Here is a 16,705-nt window from a genome sequence, read left to right as displayed (position 1 = left end):
TATACTAATATCTCTCAGTTGTATGGTACAGTTTGCCAAAGACTTCTTACCAATAATTAAAAAGAATTATGAGCAACAATATTGATTATGGATGTTGTAAAGTGAACTTAGTAACATTTTATTAAGTAAAGTTTGCCAATTCATTGACATTGACTTCTGCTGAAAAAGAATGATGCAAGAACTTGATTTAACAATTCAAGCACCTCTAAGGTCACAGCATTTTTTCTAATTTCTTCTGTAATAAAAGTGCAGGCTAACTCAGAGGGAATATACCTATTAAATCACTAAAACAGTTTCTAGGCTTCTTCATTAAATATTTCAGAAAGCAAAACCAAGAGAGACAATAAAACAGGGAAGTATTCCATAATAAATACATTATAAATAATGGGAAATTTCTAATGTTTTCAGATCAAGGATACCACATGGCTAATAATTTATTTTTGATCACTGAAAAGCAACAGCTTTTGGCAAAAAGAACCAATATAATAATATATATAATTATATACTGCATGCGTATAAATTGTACAAGGGTAATAGTAATATCTGGTTTTATATATAATATGCATGACAATTTAATGTATCATCACTGTTTCATTTCTCAAATCCATGATGGAAAAATTTATACAGATGCACACATAGAAATGTATATAGAAAGAGATAAGACTTAAGCCTTTTTTTCCTTAGCTCCTGGACTACTGAAAGGAGAATGAATATGCAGTTGTGCTGTAGTAAATACACATTTTATGTAAATACATCTATATTACTAGACACTGTAAACTGTCTCTCACACTTCTGACTCTGCTAGTTGATTGCTCTTTCCTGCTATTTTCCTAGTCTCTTCTTTTTGAAGGTATAATACAATTACACTTTTTTTTTCTTTATTGTTCCCAAGCTCCTAAGATAGGTGAGTTCTACTTGCCTATCTTTGTTGAAAGATCTTATTCTTATTTATTTTTCTGGATGGTCGTACAGTGTAGGTTACAATCTAGATAGCAGCTATGCAATAATATGAATGCAGTGTACACTATTTAACTCGATTATACAGGAAATGTATATATTCTGTTCTAAATATATGAATATAATGAGAACTTTGCCATTGACATCAGTAGCTTAGACTTATTTTACCTAAATTTAGAATCTTAGCAGTTAGGAATCTCATTTAATTTAAATGGTGGGACTTCATCACTAGCCAATGGAGAGAAACAGGAAAACTCAGGGCACAATTTCTTCTTTTCTAAGATGACAGGCAGAGAGAACGAATTATGTTCTTTCTCCATGGATACAATTAACTTAGACTAGGATGATAAATTTTATCTAATCTAATTTTAGAAATTTAAATCAAGTGAATAAGCATGGACAAATTGTACTCCATCCTGTGGTGGACTAATACAATGTAAATAAATCTCTATTTCAAATCCTTTACAAAGTATGGCAGAAAAATACAGATATCAAATATTTTTATATGTTTTCCTTGAATTTTAATTTGTTTTTCACTGAAAGTGAAAAGGCAGCATATATGAAAACCTAACCAAAAAAGCCAATCCAGCAATTACACATGATTTATGAAATAACCTGATTTCTATTTTGACTTGAAGCATTTCAAGAAACTTCATTACTTAAATAGTTTTAGGGATTTCAACAATTTTGCCAAAGTTATTTAGTACTGCCTGTATTTTCTGTAATGTACATTCTTGGGGTTTGGAGTTTTATTTATTGGAAAAGACATTGTACACAAATGACAAAATATAGTATGTCATATTATTAGAAATATGTTAAGATATTCTTCAGTTATATCACATAAAACAAAACATGAAACTTAAAATACTTCCATTTTATGATGCACAAGTATTTTCCTTTTTTCCATATATAAATTCTTTTGTTAATTTGAATTATATTAAAGAAAGAGTGGTGAAAATATAAGGCTTTAAAAGCACCCTCTGCCACTGAGCTACAGTAAGTTTAGTAGGATGCATCTACTGCAGCATAATTGGTAATCAACATGATAGAAATCTGTGGCTTGATTAGGATATGTGTTCTGGTTAATGAAGATGTATTTTACAAAACTCTTTTGGGAAAAGAAAAAGGTGAACATTAAAAAGCCCACTCTGTTTTATAATTTAGAGAAAACAAAATCTTTTAAAAATTCAATCATCAGAAGGCCTAGCACACGTCACAGGGAACTTCCCATGGGTTAAAATGGCAAGAGGAAAGTCTATTGATATTAAATATGTAGTTTTTAAACAGAACTGTAGAAAACATATGTAAAGGTTTCAAATAAGAAAGAAATAGAAAGATAAGTAACATGTGTTGTTAGGTATTCTAAGCATGCTCAGTTCCACCAAACATTTAAAAGTGATCTTTAAAATTGATATTGAAAAAAACCCATAACTTACTTGAAGATCTTGCTGAGTGTCTGTGTGGCTGCTTATTTTTTTCTCTATTCTCAGTCAAAGCACTTCCACTGGCCATGGAAACAAGGTCTAAATCCATGTCTTCTCTGCTTACAGGGCTTGCCTGGAAGCAGTGGGAGAGAATGTACACAATCATGAAACAAAATATAACATTTTCTGAATGCAGCTCACATTACCCCAAATAAACAAACAGGGTCTGTCAAACAACCTTCTTCAAAATGATACCACAATCCTTTATTGTTGCCTAGGCTGAACAAATGCACTATGTCAAAGCATTTTTGTAAATAAGAGCCGATCTTAAAATTGTGGTTTGTGATCTGAGTCAGTGCAACAACAAAAGAAAACATTTTAGTACAGTAATTTTGAAGAAAATCAATCTTGCAGACGGCTGATGAAACCTTAAACAGCTTAAGATCATTTCCTGACCAGTCTATAATTTAAGTTATAGTTGAATGTCAGAGATGTCATATCAGATTATTTTCTGCAATATTTACGTTTTATCCAGGACACGTATCAGTTCAATCAGTCAAGAGCCTAGTAAGTAATTTAATCTTTTAGATTTTTGCTAATTAACCATAACCATCAGACAGCATTTTAATTATACTTTAGATAAGAGTACTATATTAATGATAAACTTCTAATATCCATGGCATGACACATGTTACCTGCACATAAATATAGCAAAATAGAAATGAAAATCATATCTTATTTTAGCAATAGGTCCTTGTTTTGGGAACATGGAGGGCAAAGGTTAAGAACACTGACCTGGAAGATATCACACACTGTAAACGGTAGATTGTTAGTTTTGCAGAAATTACTTCACATTTACTCAACAAGAACTCACTTTCCTTGAAATGAAAAGCTATTCAACATCAAAAGCAGCCACCTAACAATACTGATGACTAGATACTGAGGGCCGGTAGCAATGATGGGGAAAAAAATCAGACACAGCAGAAGAGCAACCTACAAAATCCCCAGTGTAGAGGCAGTCAGCCGCAAGTACTGGCATGCCTAAATTTTCTAGTCTCTGGACCTTCAGAAGTAGAGTCCAGGAGGCAGATTAAGTCCTTCCTCTATCTAGGCTGACAAGGCCCAAACCCTTTCAGAAGCTAGGTGTTTAACTGAGAAGTGTTCACTTTTTATAAAAACAACCAACCAACCAACAAAAAAAGGAAAGACTATGCTAGTTGTAATGTCACCAAACTTTTGCATAATATCGTAGCAGCTAGATCGCTCGATCAGGAATCAAGAGACTAGGTCTCAACTCCTTTCTTGGGGGTTTGAAGCCTGCAGCTCCCTTTTTCTCAGGAAAATGTTGTTACTGTAAAGTTGTAGGCTATCCTGGAGGAGACGATCTCCAGACTTCCTGTTCAAACCAGCTCACTGTACCAAGAGCAGCACTGCACCAACGCAGACTGGCTTTGTAGTCCGGTCTAACTTAGAGAACTCGGATGAAGTGGAGACCTGTTTCATTTCTTTGTCTTTACCCAGTCACTGTTTAATGTAAAATTCATTAAAAAGTTCATGCATTTTCAAACCAACAGCTCCAAAGATAGAGAGGTTTTATGCTTTTCCTTAGTGACTGTGTACCCTTTTTGTCAGCACAGAAAATTTATCCCTTGTCTTCTGATCCTTGCCTTTTTATATGTTTAATGACCATGATCTTAAAGTTCTGCTTTGCACAGGTAGCAGGCTGTATTATTGCCGTTTACACCAATATTTTATTTTCTCTTCCATAGCAGTGTCAAGAAACTTTCACAGTTTTATCCTGTCAAGTCTTTATATTTTTGCCCTTAATGTTTACAGTTGCTTTAAGCTTGGGAGAGTTTCATATGTTCAAAATCTTTAAAAAGAAAGCTTTTAGTCTTTCCTTAGTAGAAGTAATGCAATCATTATGATCCTCAGAGAGATTTAGACCAATGAAATTTATCATTCTTATTTCCATTTAACCTGTTTCAGCACACAGTAGAAGTTTTCTAATGTCCCAATTTCCAAAGACCTGGGAGGTCACAGTATTTTAAACAACTAACCTTTCCATGGAATTATTATCTAGTTCCTACTATCAAAGAATCTGAGGCTTCATCATCTTGTAGACAGCAATATTCAGTTTTATATGCTAAATTTTAACAGGGCTGTCTGGCACTCTGATGTAAAATATTTATTATTTTCTTTCTAAAAAAGATAAGTGTTTTCACCCAATTACAGTCAGAGAAATATTTAAGGTTGTATTAATCACTGGAGCAAACTTAATTTCAGGTTTGTAAAGAACCTGACTGAAAGTCCTCTGAAGCTAATTAAAACCTTCCTTTTTACATTTATAGCTTAGAGCCAAAAATTTGGAAGAAATTTAAGATACTGGTACACATTTTCACAGAGCACAATACTGGACTTACATCTGTAGTGATCAGCACAGTTAGCTCTTCAGACTGTTCGCCCTTAGTTTTATTACTACAAACATTTTTTTTCCCCCCAATTAATAGGAAATTAATTTCAATCAGTAGGAATCTTTGCTCTGAAAATAGGTCTGCATCTGAATATTTGTCTGTTCCTATGTTAAACTATCAAGATATTCTGTAACCTTCTGAGGTAAGAAGTGCCTTTAAATTAAATGATATCTTAATGATTTGGAGATGCTGATTAATAGTAAAGTGGTTAACCAAGCAGGTAACTTAAACTACATATAAAGATGAATCAGGAAGTCTATCCTAGTTGTCATTGAACAAAGTAATATTAATTTGAAGTGCCCAGTGCAAACTGTAAGTCAGCATGCCTTCCTAAGCACTTTTGTAGTAGTAGCAAGCAAAATCATCAAGATGATCAAGATTAACATAATAAGGTCTTAGATTTACTACAGCTTAGTATATATAGGGTTTATTCCCCAATAAGAAGGGTTAAGACTTTATTGTTAATATGCAACCATTGAAATATCATTTTGTATCCCTGAAATATTTGCTTATGTAACATATACAAATTAGGGATCCTATTATACATCAGGAAAATTTATGATTGAGCATATGACATATGAATAAACTACTGGAAATGCCTGGGAATGCTTTCCTCTTCTAATTATATATATATATATATATATATGCATATTTTCCTCTTTATTTCAGTTTACCAGAACGTTTCCTACTTTTTTTGATAATGACTGCAGCTAAGTGTTAACTTCATTTTTGTCATGATTTCATAGCTTTTAACTGAGTTATTGTGCAAAAGCATTAGGAGTATGTTCACATTTCACATTTCAGCTTTTAAGAGAACCCATATAAATTTTTAAACAATAATTCTCCAGCTGTCTTTGTGTACAAACCATGCCATTATTTCATTCCCTATACAGTACTACTTTCTGCACTAAAGATACATTTTATTACTTTTTCTATTTTTTGACCTCCTATTGCATTTTCCTCTGTGTTTCATTCATGTGGAACAGCTATGTAATTATGTGGCACAGGCTGTGACAATCCCATAACACTGCCAGTTATGTGGGCACACCACATAACGCTGTTGTGGGATTGCAGCAGTATTTTGTGGACAGAACTGCTTACTGTAAGTAAGATATAATCTACCTATATGCACATATGCTTACTAATAATTACATAATGTGTAATTTAGATAACATTATTAGATTATGATTTGCTCAAATTAGAGCAATTACAGTTTTAGACTTTACCTAACAAATAACTATTAGTGCTGCTGCAACCAAAACCCATCACAATGGTTGCCTGGTTCATGATTTCAGCCACTAAACTTTAACAGGAATCTAAGAATTGGACACACCCTGCATCAAAGAAAAATCTTTGACAAAATCTGACTTAAAGAAAACAGTAATAGTAACATCTAAGTCTCAAAAGCATTTTTTTCAATGATGAATTTTAGAAGAGTTTATGAAAGCGTTTCCAAAACATTCACACTGCATAAGTGGAGAAGCTAAGGAAGACAAAGGTTAGAAAGGACCAAGATTGCTTAAAGTACAGACTGAAGCATATGACACATCACCTAACCAGGAAATACTTTCTATGCAACTTTTAACATTATGTATATGAACATAAGATACTAAATCTGTATAGTTTGTAAGTTTTTGCCCAATTTTTTTAATCCCCACATAATCATATCAGCAAGAATACACGTTTTCACTCAAGTGATGAACTATATTTAATTTTTTTAAAACATTTTTAAAAGGTTGATGTAGAAGCTTTAAAAAACACACAGTAGCATTTGATGTCTTAAAAATAAAACCAGTATCAGATTATGAAACTAGAACCCCATGCACACACATGGGTTCTTGTGCTCAAACATTTTCTTCTTGCCAAATACAATAATTATTCAATTAAAAATTCTCGTGGTTGTTTTTACACCAAGTATACATTTGAAAAAATCCTCAATGCATAGCTGAATTCTGCAGAATTCCACAAGGAAATAAGTCCTTACCACAAGTTGTACTCGTCTACTGTCACGTATCACAGGATCTAACTCAGGCAAAAAATGACAGCTGGGAAAAATGTAGAATAGAAATTTCAATAAATCCCACTGTACTGGGTTCACTAAAATACCTGTACAGAATCTTTTCCTGGAAACACTCCTGCTTAAGTAGAAATAATACTATTTAAAATAATTCATTAGTTAAGATGTAGCAGAGTAACTAATATTAAATGATAATGTTAAAGTATCAGAGTAATTAATATTTAAAAATTAGATTACAAAAATAAGATTAAAAAAATTAACAATTAACTTTGTTTATTCCAATGACAGAATACTAATTTAAAAATATAAATGTCAATAAATGCAACCATGTATGAATTTTTGCATGCACTGATATAAATTACAGCCAAATCAGTTGTCACATTTCTTTATGTAGAATATGTTTTCAGTTACATAAATCTATCAGCTGCTCTACACAGTCTACCAGTAATGTTCCAGTGGAGCTAGTGGGACTTTTGCCACATTCAAAAATGGTATCATAATCTTAGAAAATGTCAGTACAAATACTGGTGCACAGCACACACCTGGAGAGGTAACATAATCACATTTACAAAATTTATTTAATAAATTTCTGTGTCTTCTTACTTTCAAATATCATTACATGTTCTATTCCAGTGTTTTCATTCAAATTAAAAGTCATGACAGTTATCTTACACAAACACTTTGAGTGCTTCACTATTATGCAACATGACTGACAGTTAAATATTTTCTAAGGAATACATGCTGCGTATACTTCCTACAGTCATTGATACAATTTAGAAACATTGACTATTTTTCCATACAAAGCATAACAATATGCAGTCAATTTAATTTCAAATTAAATAAATTTGAAATTAAAATAAAGTTAAAATACTTACAGTAAATTCATTGCTTGCCTACTGACACCTTGTTTGGTTTTATTAGTGGTGCTTGGCATTGTGTCTACTAATGACTTCACTAAGATATCAATGGTTTATATTGAATTTATGACCAAAATATACTCACTATATCTCCATGTTAATTTAGGGAATGAGATTAACCTTTTCTTTAATTGTATTCATATTTTACCTGTTTAATAACCAAAATTAAATATAGAAGGAGCATGTTTACAACATTTTACTAAAGTATACTATGAAGATGTAAAAGTTGGGTTTACGTTTTGAAGACAAAGTATAAATACATACTAGCTAGGTTTTTTTACTTTCTTAATCAAATCTAGCAAGATAGGTAATGTTACAGTTGATCTAATTACATAAAACCATAATATATACCAATAAAGTTATAAAATATATGACAAATAAGTACTATTTTCTACGCTCTTTACGATATAAAAACCACTACATTGCTAGCACAAAGCTATGTAGACATCTATCTGCATGTTTATAATTCTGCACTGTTTATAATTTCATTTTAACTATGGAAGAAGTATCTGTACAACAACTACTAAAGGGTACCATGTTTGGGACTCGGAAATATGGTGTGCTCTCTGCTAGCTACAAAGTTGTGTTTGTTTTAGAACTATTAACCTAGGTTTCGCTTTACAAGATAAATTTAAAATAAAAAAAAAGAATCTAATTTAAAGGCAATGACCTCACCACTTCATATTTTTGGAACTGGCTGCTTCATAATCCAAAATCTGCGTATGAAGCCATTTGTGTGTAAAGTCTTTTCTCCTTTGTAATTTCTCATCTAAAACAGTATCCAGCTGAGAAAATTCTTCTTTTTTACCTAGGGAGGAAAAAAAGATACTCCTGTCTTTCATCATTATTTTAAAATACAATTTTTTTTTAAGATTCCCCAGATAAACTTCGAGTGTATTGGCTTTTACAAAAGATATAAAGGAATTACTTCATTTTCTTACAAAGAGTCCAGCCAACTTGAATTTATTCAGATATATTTAAGAAGTGCTTTTAAATTAATTTTGAATTTTATGTTTTATTTTCTCTTTTAGGATTAAATATTGATGTTCTGAATAAATATATTTTTATTGGGAAACAAGATTCTCCTTTATTCTGAAACATATATAGAAATATATATTACAAATAAATTGCTTGTCATAGCATCTGTGAACATTGCTTATTATGCTATCTCTATCATTAAAAATACACATACATTTATATTTACAATTCTATTTGTCAATCTATAAGGTAAAAAAAAATCACCATTATATGCAAGAGTGGATACATGGCAATCTTATTCCTCTAATCTGTCTTTTACTAATACGATTTATTAAGATATTCTAATGTCAATTTCTGATATTGGATTTCAAAGCAATTGCATACATGATATTATTTTTCACAAATTAGTATCTACATTTGAATCACAAAAGCCTTCTAAAGATAGAGAATAAAATAGCAACACTGTAGATCCTTCAGCTTATGGGTCAATTCTGCTGAATATCAGATATATTTTGAAGTACAAGGAAGAGGACGTCAGAACTGGAAAAGCCTGCAGGGGAAGCATCATTGTTGCATGGGGACATTAATGGATTAGAATGACTTTTTATTTTCTGTCCTTATACATCAACTTTATAGGTTATGTCTTCTTGGCACCTTCAATTCAGACTTCTATGAGACATTAGAAAACTTATTTTTGTACAAAAGTTGTTTTTCTCCTTAATATAATTTCAGATGACACTGAGTTATCTTCCCTCTTGCTGATTATTCCTTTTTGCCTTTCATAGGTGAATTGAGTAGCCTAGATGTTGCTTACAAAACTGTAGGAGCATACTTATCCTTTTCCAACTTGAACTAGCAAAGGACGTAAGTCACCTCACTTTGTACCAAGTCCACTTGCCCACTGTGAGTGATTTAACTATATAACTATGGTTTAACTGCAAAGGGCAGTGGGACAGTGGGGTGGAATACCAGAACTGCATTTGAGGTGAATGATTTCTTCATACTCCTTATTTTAAGCCTTAGTTTTCATTCACATTTTGACAAAACAAACTGAAGTTACAGGCTATTCCCCAACTCACCTTTTGAGAGTTTTGCTACGTTACTTGTAGTATCTTTAAATCTTCTGTAAAAATTACAATTTACTTTGCATAAGCTGCAAAATGTAGTTGCATTTTACCTGGCTTTGCAGTGAGCTCATTGCTTTAATCTTTTAGTTCTAAGGGAATATTGTATTATAGCTTCTTATTTCCTAGTCTGGAATACAAATGTCTTTCGTTTGTGCTCTCCATTTATCTTGGTATAGAGAAATTCTATTCAAGCTAAATCCACTCCTTAGGCTGACTGTGTTCAATTGCCAAACCCATAATTAACCTATTCTGGGCCATATTCTTGGTTCAGAACATGAAGTCATATATGTCTTGCTAGTGACTCACAGACCAGAACTTAGGCAGAAGAATTTATCCTAAGTTGAATGTAAAGAATTGTCACCTACCTCCTTGAAAGACAGAAAATGAAAAGCTTGCATGGACACTCACTATTTCTACCCAAATGAGGTTGTGAGGGCTGACTAAAAAGGTCAAGCAGTGAACTAGTCAATCAGTGCCAAATATTAAAATATGAAGAGTCCTAATTACAGAGTTCATAACTTTCCTTGATTAAAGTGGGAGCCATTTCTTCTTTTCTAAGTTTATGATATTGCCTTCCCCTGTTTCTGGTTCAGGAGTACAGCTTTCTCACCTTTAAATTTTGAAAATGTATAGGTTTCAAGTCTGCAACTACACTGGCACCTTAATAGTTTTTCAGATGAAGAAGATGCTGAGTTATAACAGGAGTAAGAAACGTTCTGCATGACTTCATAAGAGCTGTCCTGGAGACTGAGTCTTCTGCTTTTCAGCATATGTTCTCCAATGAGGAATAATTCCCCAAGAAATTATCTTTAGAGTTTTTCTTATTTGTACTTACAGAAAAGTTGGTCCAGTATTGCTATCTTTTTTAGGATAATTACTTCTTCCTATTAAAAGGATCAGTATTATTTATGTATTTGCTAAAATGTTTCTTAGCTTTTTGTTAATTAAAAGGAATATCAATGAAGGGATTTAAAAGCAGTATTAGAAGCTCATATCTGAGCCTGTGTGTCAGTGATGGTGAAAAGAAGATGGAATAAAACAAGCTATGATAAAACTTACCAAAAAATTAAATACTTTTATCTTGGAAAGTTATTTTTACAGAATGATTGTTAATAATTTGCCTTAGTTGCAGTTTGAATTTTTGAGTAAATTATGTTTGAAACACAACTGGTTTTATTTAATAAAATTTTATTTTATTTTAAATTTATTTTTATTTATTTTTGTATGTTAATAATCAAAACATTACTGACACAAGAAAGTGACCAAGATAAAGGTGCATACCATAGGGATTTTTTTTTCTTAAAATCATACGTGCTATTAAACAGAGTATTCTTGTTCCATACTAATGTTAATAGTGGCTTTTTTTCTCAAATGAGCAGACACTGTTCAATAATTTGTTTAATAACCCTACAGAAAATTGTATTCTCTTTTCTTATTTGGAACACACCCATAATCTCACTTTTTAATAGTAACATCTCTCTTTTTAATTCTTATGAAAAAATACCATGTTATGAATTAAAACACAGCATTATCACTTTTCTATTCCACTTATGAACATCATGTGTTTCAGGATCTAGTGTATCAGTATCATTAACATGCATTTACTTGATAGCTTGCTTAAACTGGGGCTCTGGGTTTTTTAAAACCTGGACCTGATTTTGTAGAAGTACTAACACTCACAAATTCCACAGAAGTTCTAAAGAGCTGTAAGCATTCTGCATCTTTGAAATAGATCAGACCTATAATCTTTAATTGTTAAACTGAGACAACTCTTAGAATACCAAAGAAGAAAGGAACACATGAAAGAAGGCACAACTCCATCAAAAAACAAATTAATCTCAGAGGTATTTAAAGTATCATACCCTCATTAGATTATCACTTCTAAGCTTTCCATCTTTTTTTTTTTTTACTACACACACGTTAATAATTTAAGATTGGGAAAGTCTTACATTTGGCATTAATACAGCAATGATTTCTAGGTGTTGTCAATTAATCATCTATACAGATATTGTACACTTAGGCCAGATCTAACATAGCTTTCATGGGCACCTATTGCCATTTTCTACAGAATTTGGGCATCTAAGTAAAGAGAACTTTTTCAGAAGAGCCTGGGCACCTGAAATGTCCTTGGTACTGAACACCATAGGAAAATATATTATTTTCTAGGTTCCCAAATCAACATACAAACCCATAAGAACCTGAACTTTGGGATCCCGAAAAACGTCACCCTTTCTCTTTCAAATTAATTTACAGGGTATATTCTGAGACAGCAAAACTTTTGTTCAGTTTAAAATATGGATGCTCCTTATGTACTTTAAATTAGACTATCTCTGGTAATACATTGAGTTAAATGAGAAGGGCTAAGAATCTGTGAACTAATTCTGGTGAAATGCCTCAAGTTCTAGATAGAGTCAGTTTTTTCTTATAGGTTTTTCTTCAAGATTGATCCATCTTGTGCCCTCAGCTGTAGCAGTTAGCTTTAAAAGAGGACTGAAACATACCCAAAGGGAATACCTTGGTATGTGGAAGCCAGAGATTCAAATCTCACCAGGTTAAAAAGTACTTCAAACCTATGTTTCCTGCAGCCTAAGGAGTACCTCATACCCACGTTCCCCAGTGCAAGGGCAAGTGTTCTTAACAGTAAGCCAGTATACAAAAGGAGGGAAGATGGTTACACTGTGTCTACATTCAGGGTGATCCTTCAGACACTGCATTTTAATTTTCAAATTCTATGCCTAGGAAACACCAATCTTGATTCTTCTAAATCCCAGTTAGCTACTCAACTTTTTGTCACTTTATATGAAAGAGGATGCTAAAGATGATTCAACATGGTGGTTTTTTTTCAAAATCTATTTGTTGACAATGGGAAGATAAAAGGTCTAACTTTAATATGTCATCTGTTTCTCGAAATCGAGAAATGTGTGGAGAAGTCTACACTGTATCCAACCTTTTACAGTTAAATTTTGTGTTTAGAGGATGATTTAATTCACTTCAAAACTTGCTTCATACAGAGCACAATAGAAATAAAGCAAGAGACTAAGAAAGCTAAGACCTACAACGTGAAATAAGGGCTTGGAATTTCTTCAGCATTCTAAGTTTTCCTCCCTTAATATAAAAAATCTGTGACCAGAGTTAATTTTCTCAACATATATTCTGGAAATGGTGCTTTTAATATAGGAATTAGTTGTTTGAGTTTGGGTATAAAATTAATGTCTCTGCTATTAGTACATTGACATTTTTCTTATCCATCAGTATTTTGATGTACATTACTGGTCAGCAACATGTATTATGAGGGCATGTGCCTGTGAGTCTGTGTATGAGTGTACAAACTCTATAAAAAGATTATTCTGAATTAAAATTAAAAATATATATACCCTGTGAGGATTTTCATAATTTGTCCTTTGTCTTCTATAAAGTTATGTTATAATACACATAAATAAATAATCTTGAAATCCCAAACCTAAAATCCATGTATTAGTCAACAAACAAAATGGCATTATTTCTGTTACAATCCGTATAATACAAACATAACAGAAGCAAGAACAACATGAGCAATAACATTGCCACCAAGGCAATAAACTGAAGAATTTGGAAACAGACAGGAAAATAACAATAACAAAAAACCCACAGCAACCCACTTCCACTTCCAAAACCACCCAGAAACTTATAGTAGAAAGAAAGAGAAACGACAGGAATTTCTTTTCTTCCACAAGAATCTTGGCATATTTGACAGAAGTGTACTTTGTCAGAAGCCACTAAATACACCTAAGCATTACATAGCAATCACTATACACTGAGAATACTGGTTTTGGAACAAGAATGGTGTTTAAAGTGGTCTTTAGCATGCTCACAGGTATTCAGTGAATACAGTTATACTAGCAATATACAATACTTCCAGACAGTTGTTAGTATCCTGCAGCAGTAATTGATACAGAGTTCCCTTCACATAAAATTACAGTATCTCCAGATGTTTGTTTACCTGCAATTCAAGTCCTGAATTTTCAGATAGTGAAACACAGACATTTCTACCTTAAAACCACGGAAACTTGCTTGTGACAGAGCTATACTGCACAGATCAGTTAAATTTAGATGTTATTTATTCATCTGAGTAATTTTTTACTAAACCAACTTTCATCTCTAGGACTAGAATGAATGAAATAAAAACATTTATAGCAGTGTTTGAGTGAGTTCACAGCTGAATAAAAGATGAAATATACATTTTTTTTTTCCACAGGAATACCAAACCAGGTTATGACCTGCAACATTACTTCATGCTTAAAAATGCATTATCTATTACATCACAAGGAGTTTTGAACATGGGAGTACTGATCAACTGACAAGAGCACATCTTCCAAAAATTATGACAGCAAATAGTGAAAGGAAAAAAAATATTCCTGAGTTTTTTCAAAAATAGTGCCCCTTTTTTCTTTTTACCAGGTATTTCAGATTTTTTTCAGACTATAAATAAGGTCTACTATATTACTCTTCCATCTGCAAACCTCCTTCTCTTCTCTAATCTCTTCATCTGCTATTGTAATCATCTCCTTTTTACCACATGACTGTTCTTGACCTCATGCTCACACTCATTCTTCCTTCACTGAATCCAGGTATTCACCACACTCTCAGTTAAGATTATAGTCTTTATTTTGGCTGTCCTTTTCCCTTCTGTTTTAATTTCTATTTTTTTTTTTTTCTGGTTTTTACACTATGCTCTATGGCTGGGTGAATAACGCCTACTTAGTTCATTTTACTTCAGCGGTTACCATACTTCAGCCTCTGCTTTCTGTGTTATCTCTTTGATGTCTTATGATTAGATTATGCAAAAGCTGAACCCTTTCACTGAGATTCCCAAACCACTGAAATTGTACAAATTTCAGCTTCTGAATTCAAGGAAAACAGAATTTCATACTCCCTTCCCACACATTATTCTCTCTGTTGCTACTTGTTCCTGCCTCTGCAGAATACACCACGACTACTGTTTATCAGTAGTAATTACTATTTATCCTTACTTTATGCTCAATACTTTATCCTTGTTTATGCTCAATTTGTTCCTTTTTCCACACTGAGACAAATCCAAGTTGTACTTAACCTTCAATGGTGTACTTTTAAGACACCTTGTTTAAAGTTATTTCTCTCCATTCATATCACAATAGCATCTATGAAGTTCTCCCAGTATCTCCTGATTATTTAATCTCTTTCATTGCAGCCCTCTGATCACACAAATACATTGCAAACTACCACTCCATATAAAACTGCTTATATCTTTTACTCTTTTTGTGAACATGGTACATTTCCCTTTGAATTGCTTCATAAGCTTCACTTTCCTCGCACTGAATTCAAGGCAGTATTAAACATTGTTCTTTCCAATTTATCCAACTTTTGCAACTTTTATGGGCTAGCACCACTTTCTATACTCGTCCATTTACATTTAACATAGTTTCTCATTTATCTTCTATAACTTCCCTCATAACAATGTCATTTTCATATCATGGTATTTCCTACGACATACAACACCTACCTGAGTTGATCTATAAACCTAAAGAAATATTTCACCTGAAATGTGTCGGGAAGCTGCCATACATGCAATTGCTGATTTCAGTTTTTCCTAGTTTATGGCTGTTCTGCTCTGATTCAGGCAGTGAATCTTGGGATAAGAAACTGATGATCTATTTGGGGAAAGACAGAGGGATTGAATAGCGGTGGGCTAATGCCAATAATAATAATGTAAGAATAGGTTGCTTGGGTCAATTAAAAATAAGTCAGAGATGGGAAGAAAAAACAAAGGAACAGTAGTGCCCTCGTTTAATACAGGTCCACACTCTAATAAGTTGTATGAGATGCCCTTGTCCACCCAATAAAGAATTATTTCTTTAAAAAAACAAGCCAGAAAACAAAATAATACAAAAAAAATCTGCCATTTGTTTAAACCGGTTAATCTTGTATAATTACAACCACTAAAGTTACGTAGACTACTGTTCAAACACATTCTTATCAAGGAACTATTCAGCAAAACTGGTTTATTTCTTTAGAATGCTACAGCAGTCATGTAACACTGGAATTAAACATACAGTTATGGTTATTTATTTTAACTTCAATGAATGACAAAGATCATGTGAATTTCTCACCACCGAAAAGCAGAAGAAAAAGCAGGAGAATAAACTATACAAACATTTGGAAATGTTAAGATTCTAATATCTCTGAAGTGACTGGGTCTATGATTTAGAATTTATTTAATTTTTTATTAAATGCTATATAGTCACTGACTCCACTCAGTTGAAATTTATCAGCTGCTCTGATTATTCTTGTTTGTACTAAGGCAAGTATTTAAGGCATCCAAACATCAAGCTCTTCAGCTCCAGTATGTTGGGCCCTTATATTGTGGTAATTCTGTAATAAACAGCATTATATTAGCATAGCCACTGGATTAATGCTGTGATGAAAGTGAAAACAGATTGTATTTTCTCAGGAATAAGTGTAAAATGAGCACAACAGATAAGATGAAGTGTATATATAAAGAAAATTTGAATATCTTGGCATCTACCTACACACACATAGACACACGACACAGAGACACACATGGTTTCCTCAGGTTCCCAAAACTTTAACAGAGAGAAATTGCATTACAACTAAAAAGAACAGACTAACATTTCTCACTCCAGCCACCCAATGGCAGGCTTGGTTTATGTATAGGTTGGGAAATAACATGAAATAGCTTCATGTTTGAAAAACTAAGTTGTTTCTTAAGAAACAAACAAACAAACAAAAAATAATCCCAAACCAAATCCTAACCCTACAAAAACTGAGAAACTAC

General features: G+C 32.6%; 1 protein-coding gene across 2 annotated transcripts in view; it reads right to left on the bottom strand.

The window, feature by feature from the left end:
- Positions 1-16,705, bottom strand: part of LRRIQ1 (leucine rich repeats and IQ motif containing 1) — a 111,947-nt gene that overhangs the window by 12,611 nt on the left and 82,631 nt on the right. For both annotated transcript variants that reach the window (XM_086740056.1, XM_086740057.1), the window contains exons 23-25: positions 8,465-8,597; positions 6,840-6,900; positions 2,394-2,514 (exon numbers count right to left, since the gene is read on the bottom strand). In XM_086740056.1, coding sequence (XP_086596182.1) covers positions 2,394-2,514; positions 6,840-6,900; positions 8,465-8,597 — 315 coding nt within the window. The remainder of the gene's footprint in view (positions 1-2,393; positions 2,515-6,839; positions 6,901-8,464; positions 8,598-16,705) is intronic.

The sequence above is a fragment of the Chlamydotis macqueenii genome, chromosome 1 (genome assembly GCF_036417535.1).
Source record: "Chlamydotis macqueenii isolate bChlMac1 chromosome 1, bChlMac1.mat, whole genome shotgun sequence".
Taxonomy (NCBI): domain Eukaryota; kingdom Metazoa; phylum Chordata; class Aves; order Otidiformes; family Otididae; genus Chlamydotis; species Chlamydotis macqueenii.
This window is presented reverse-complemented; position numbering and strand designations above follow the sequence as displayed.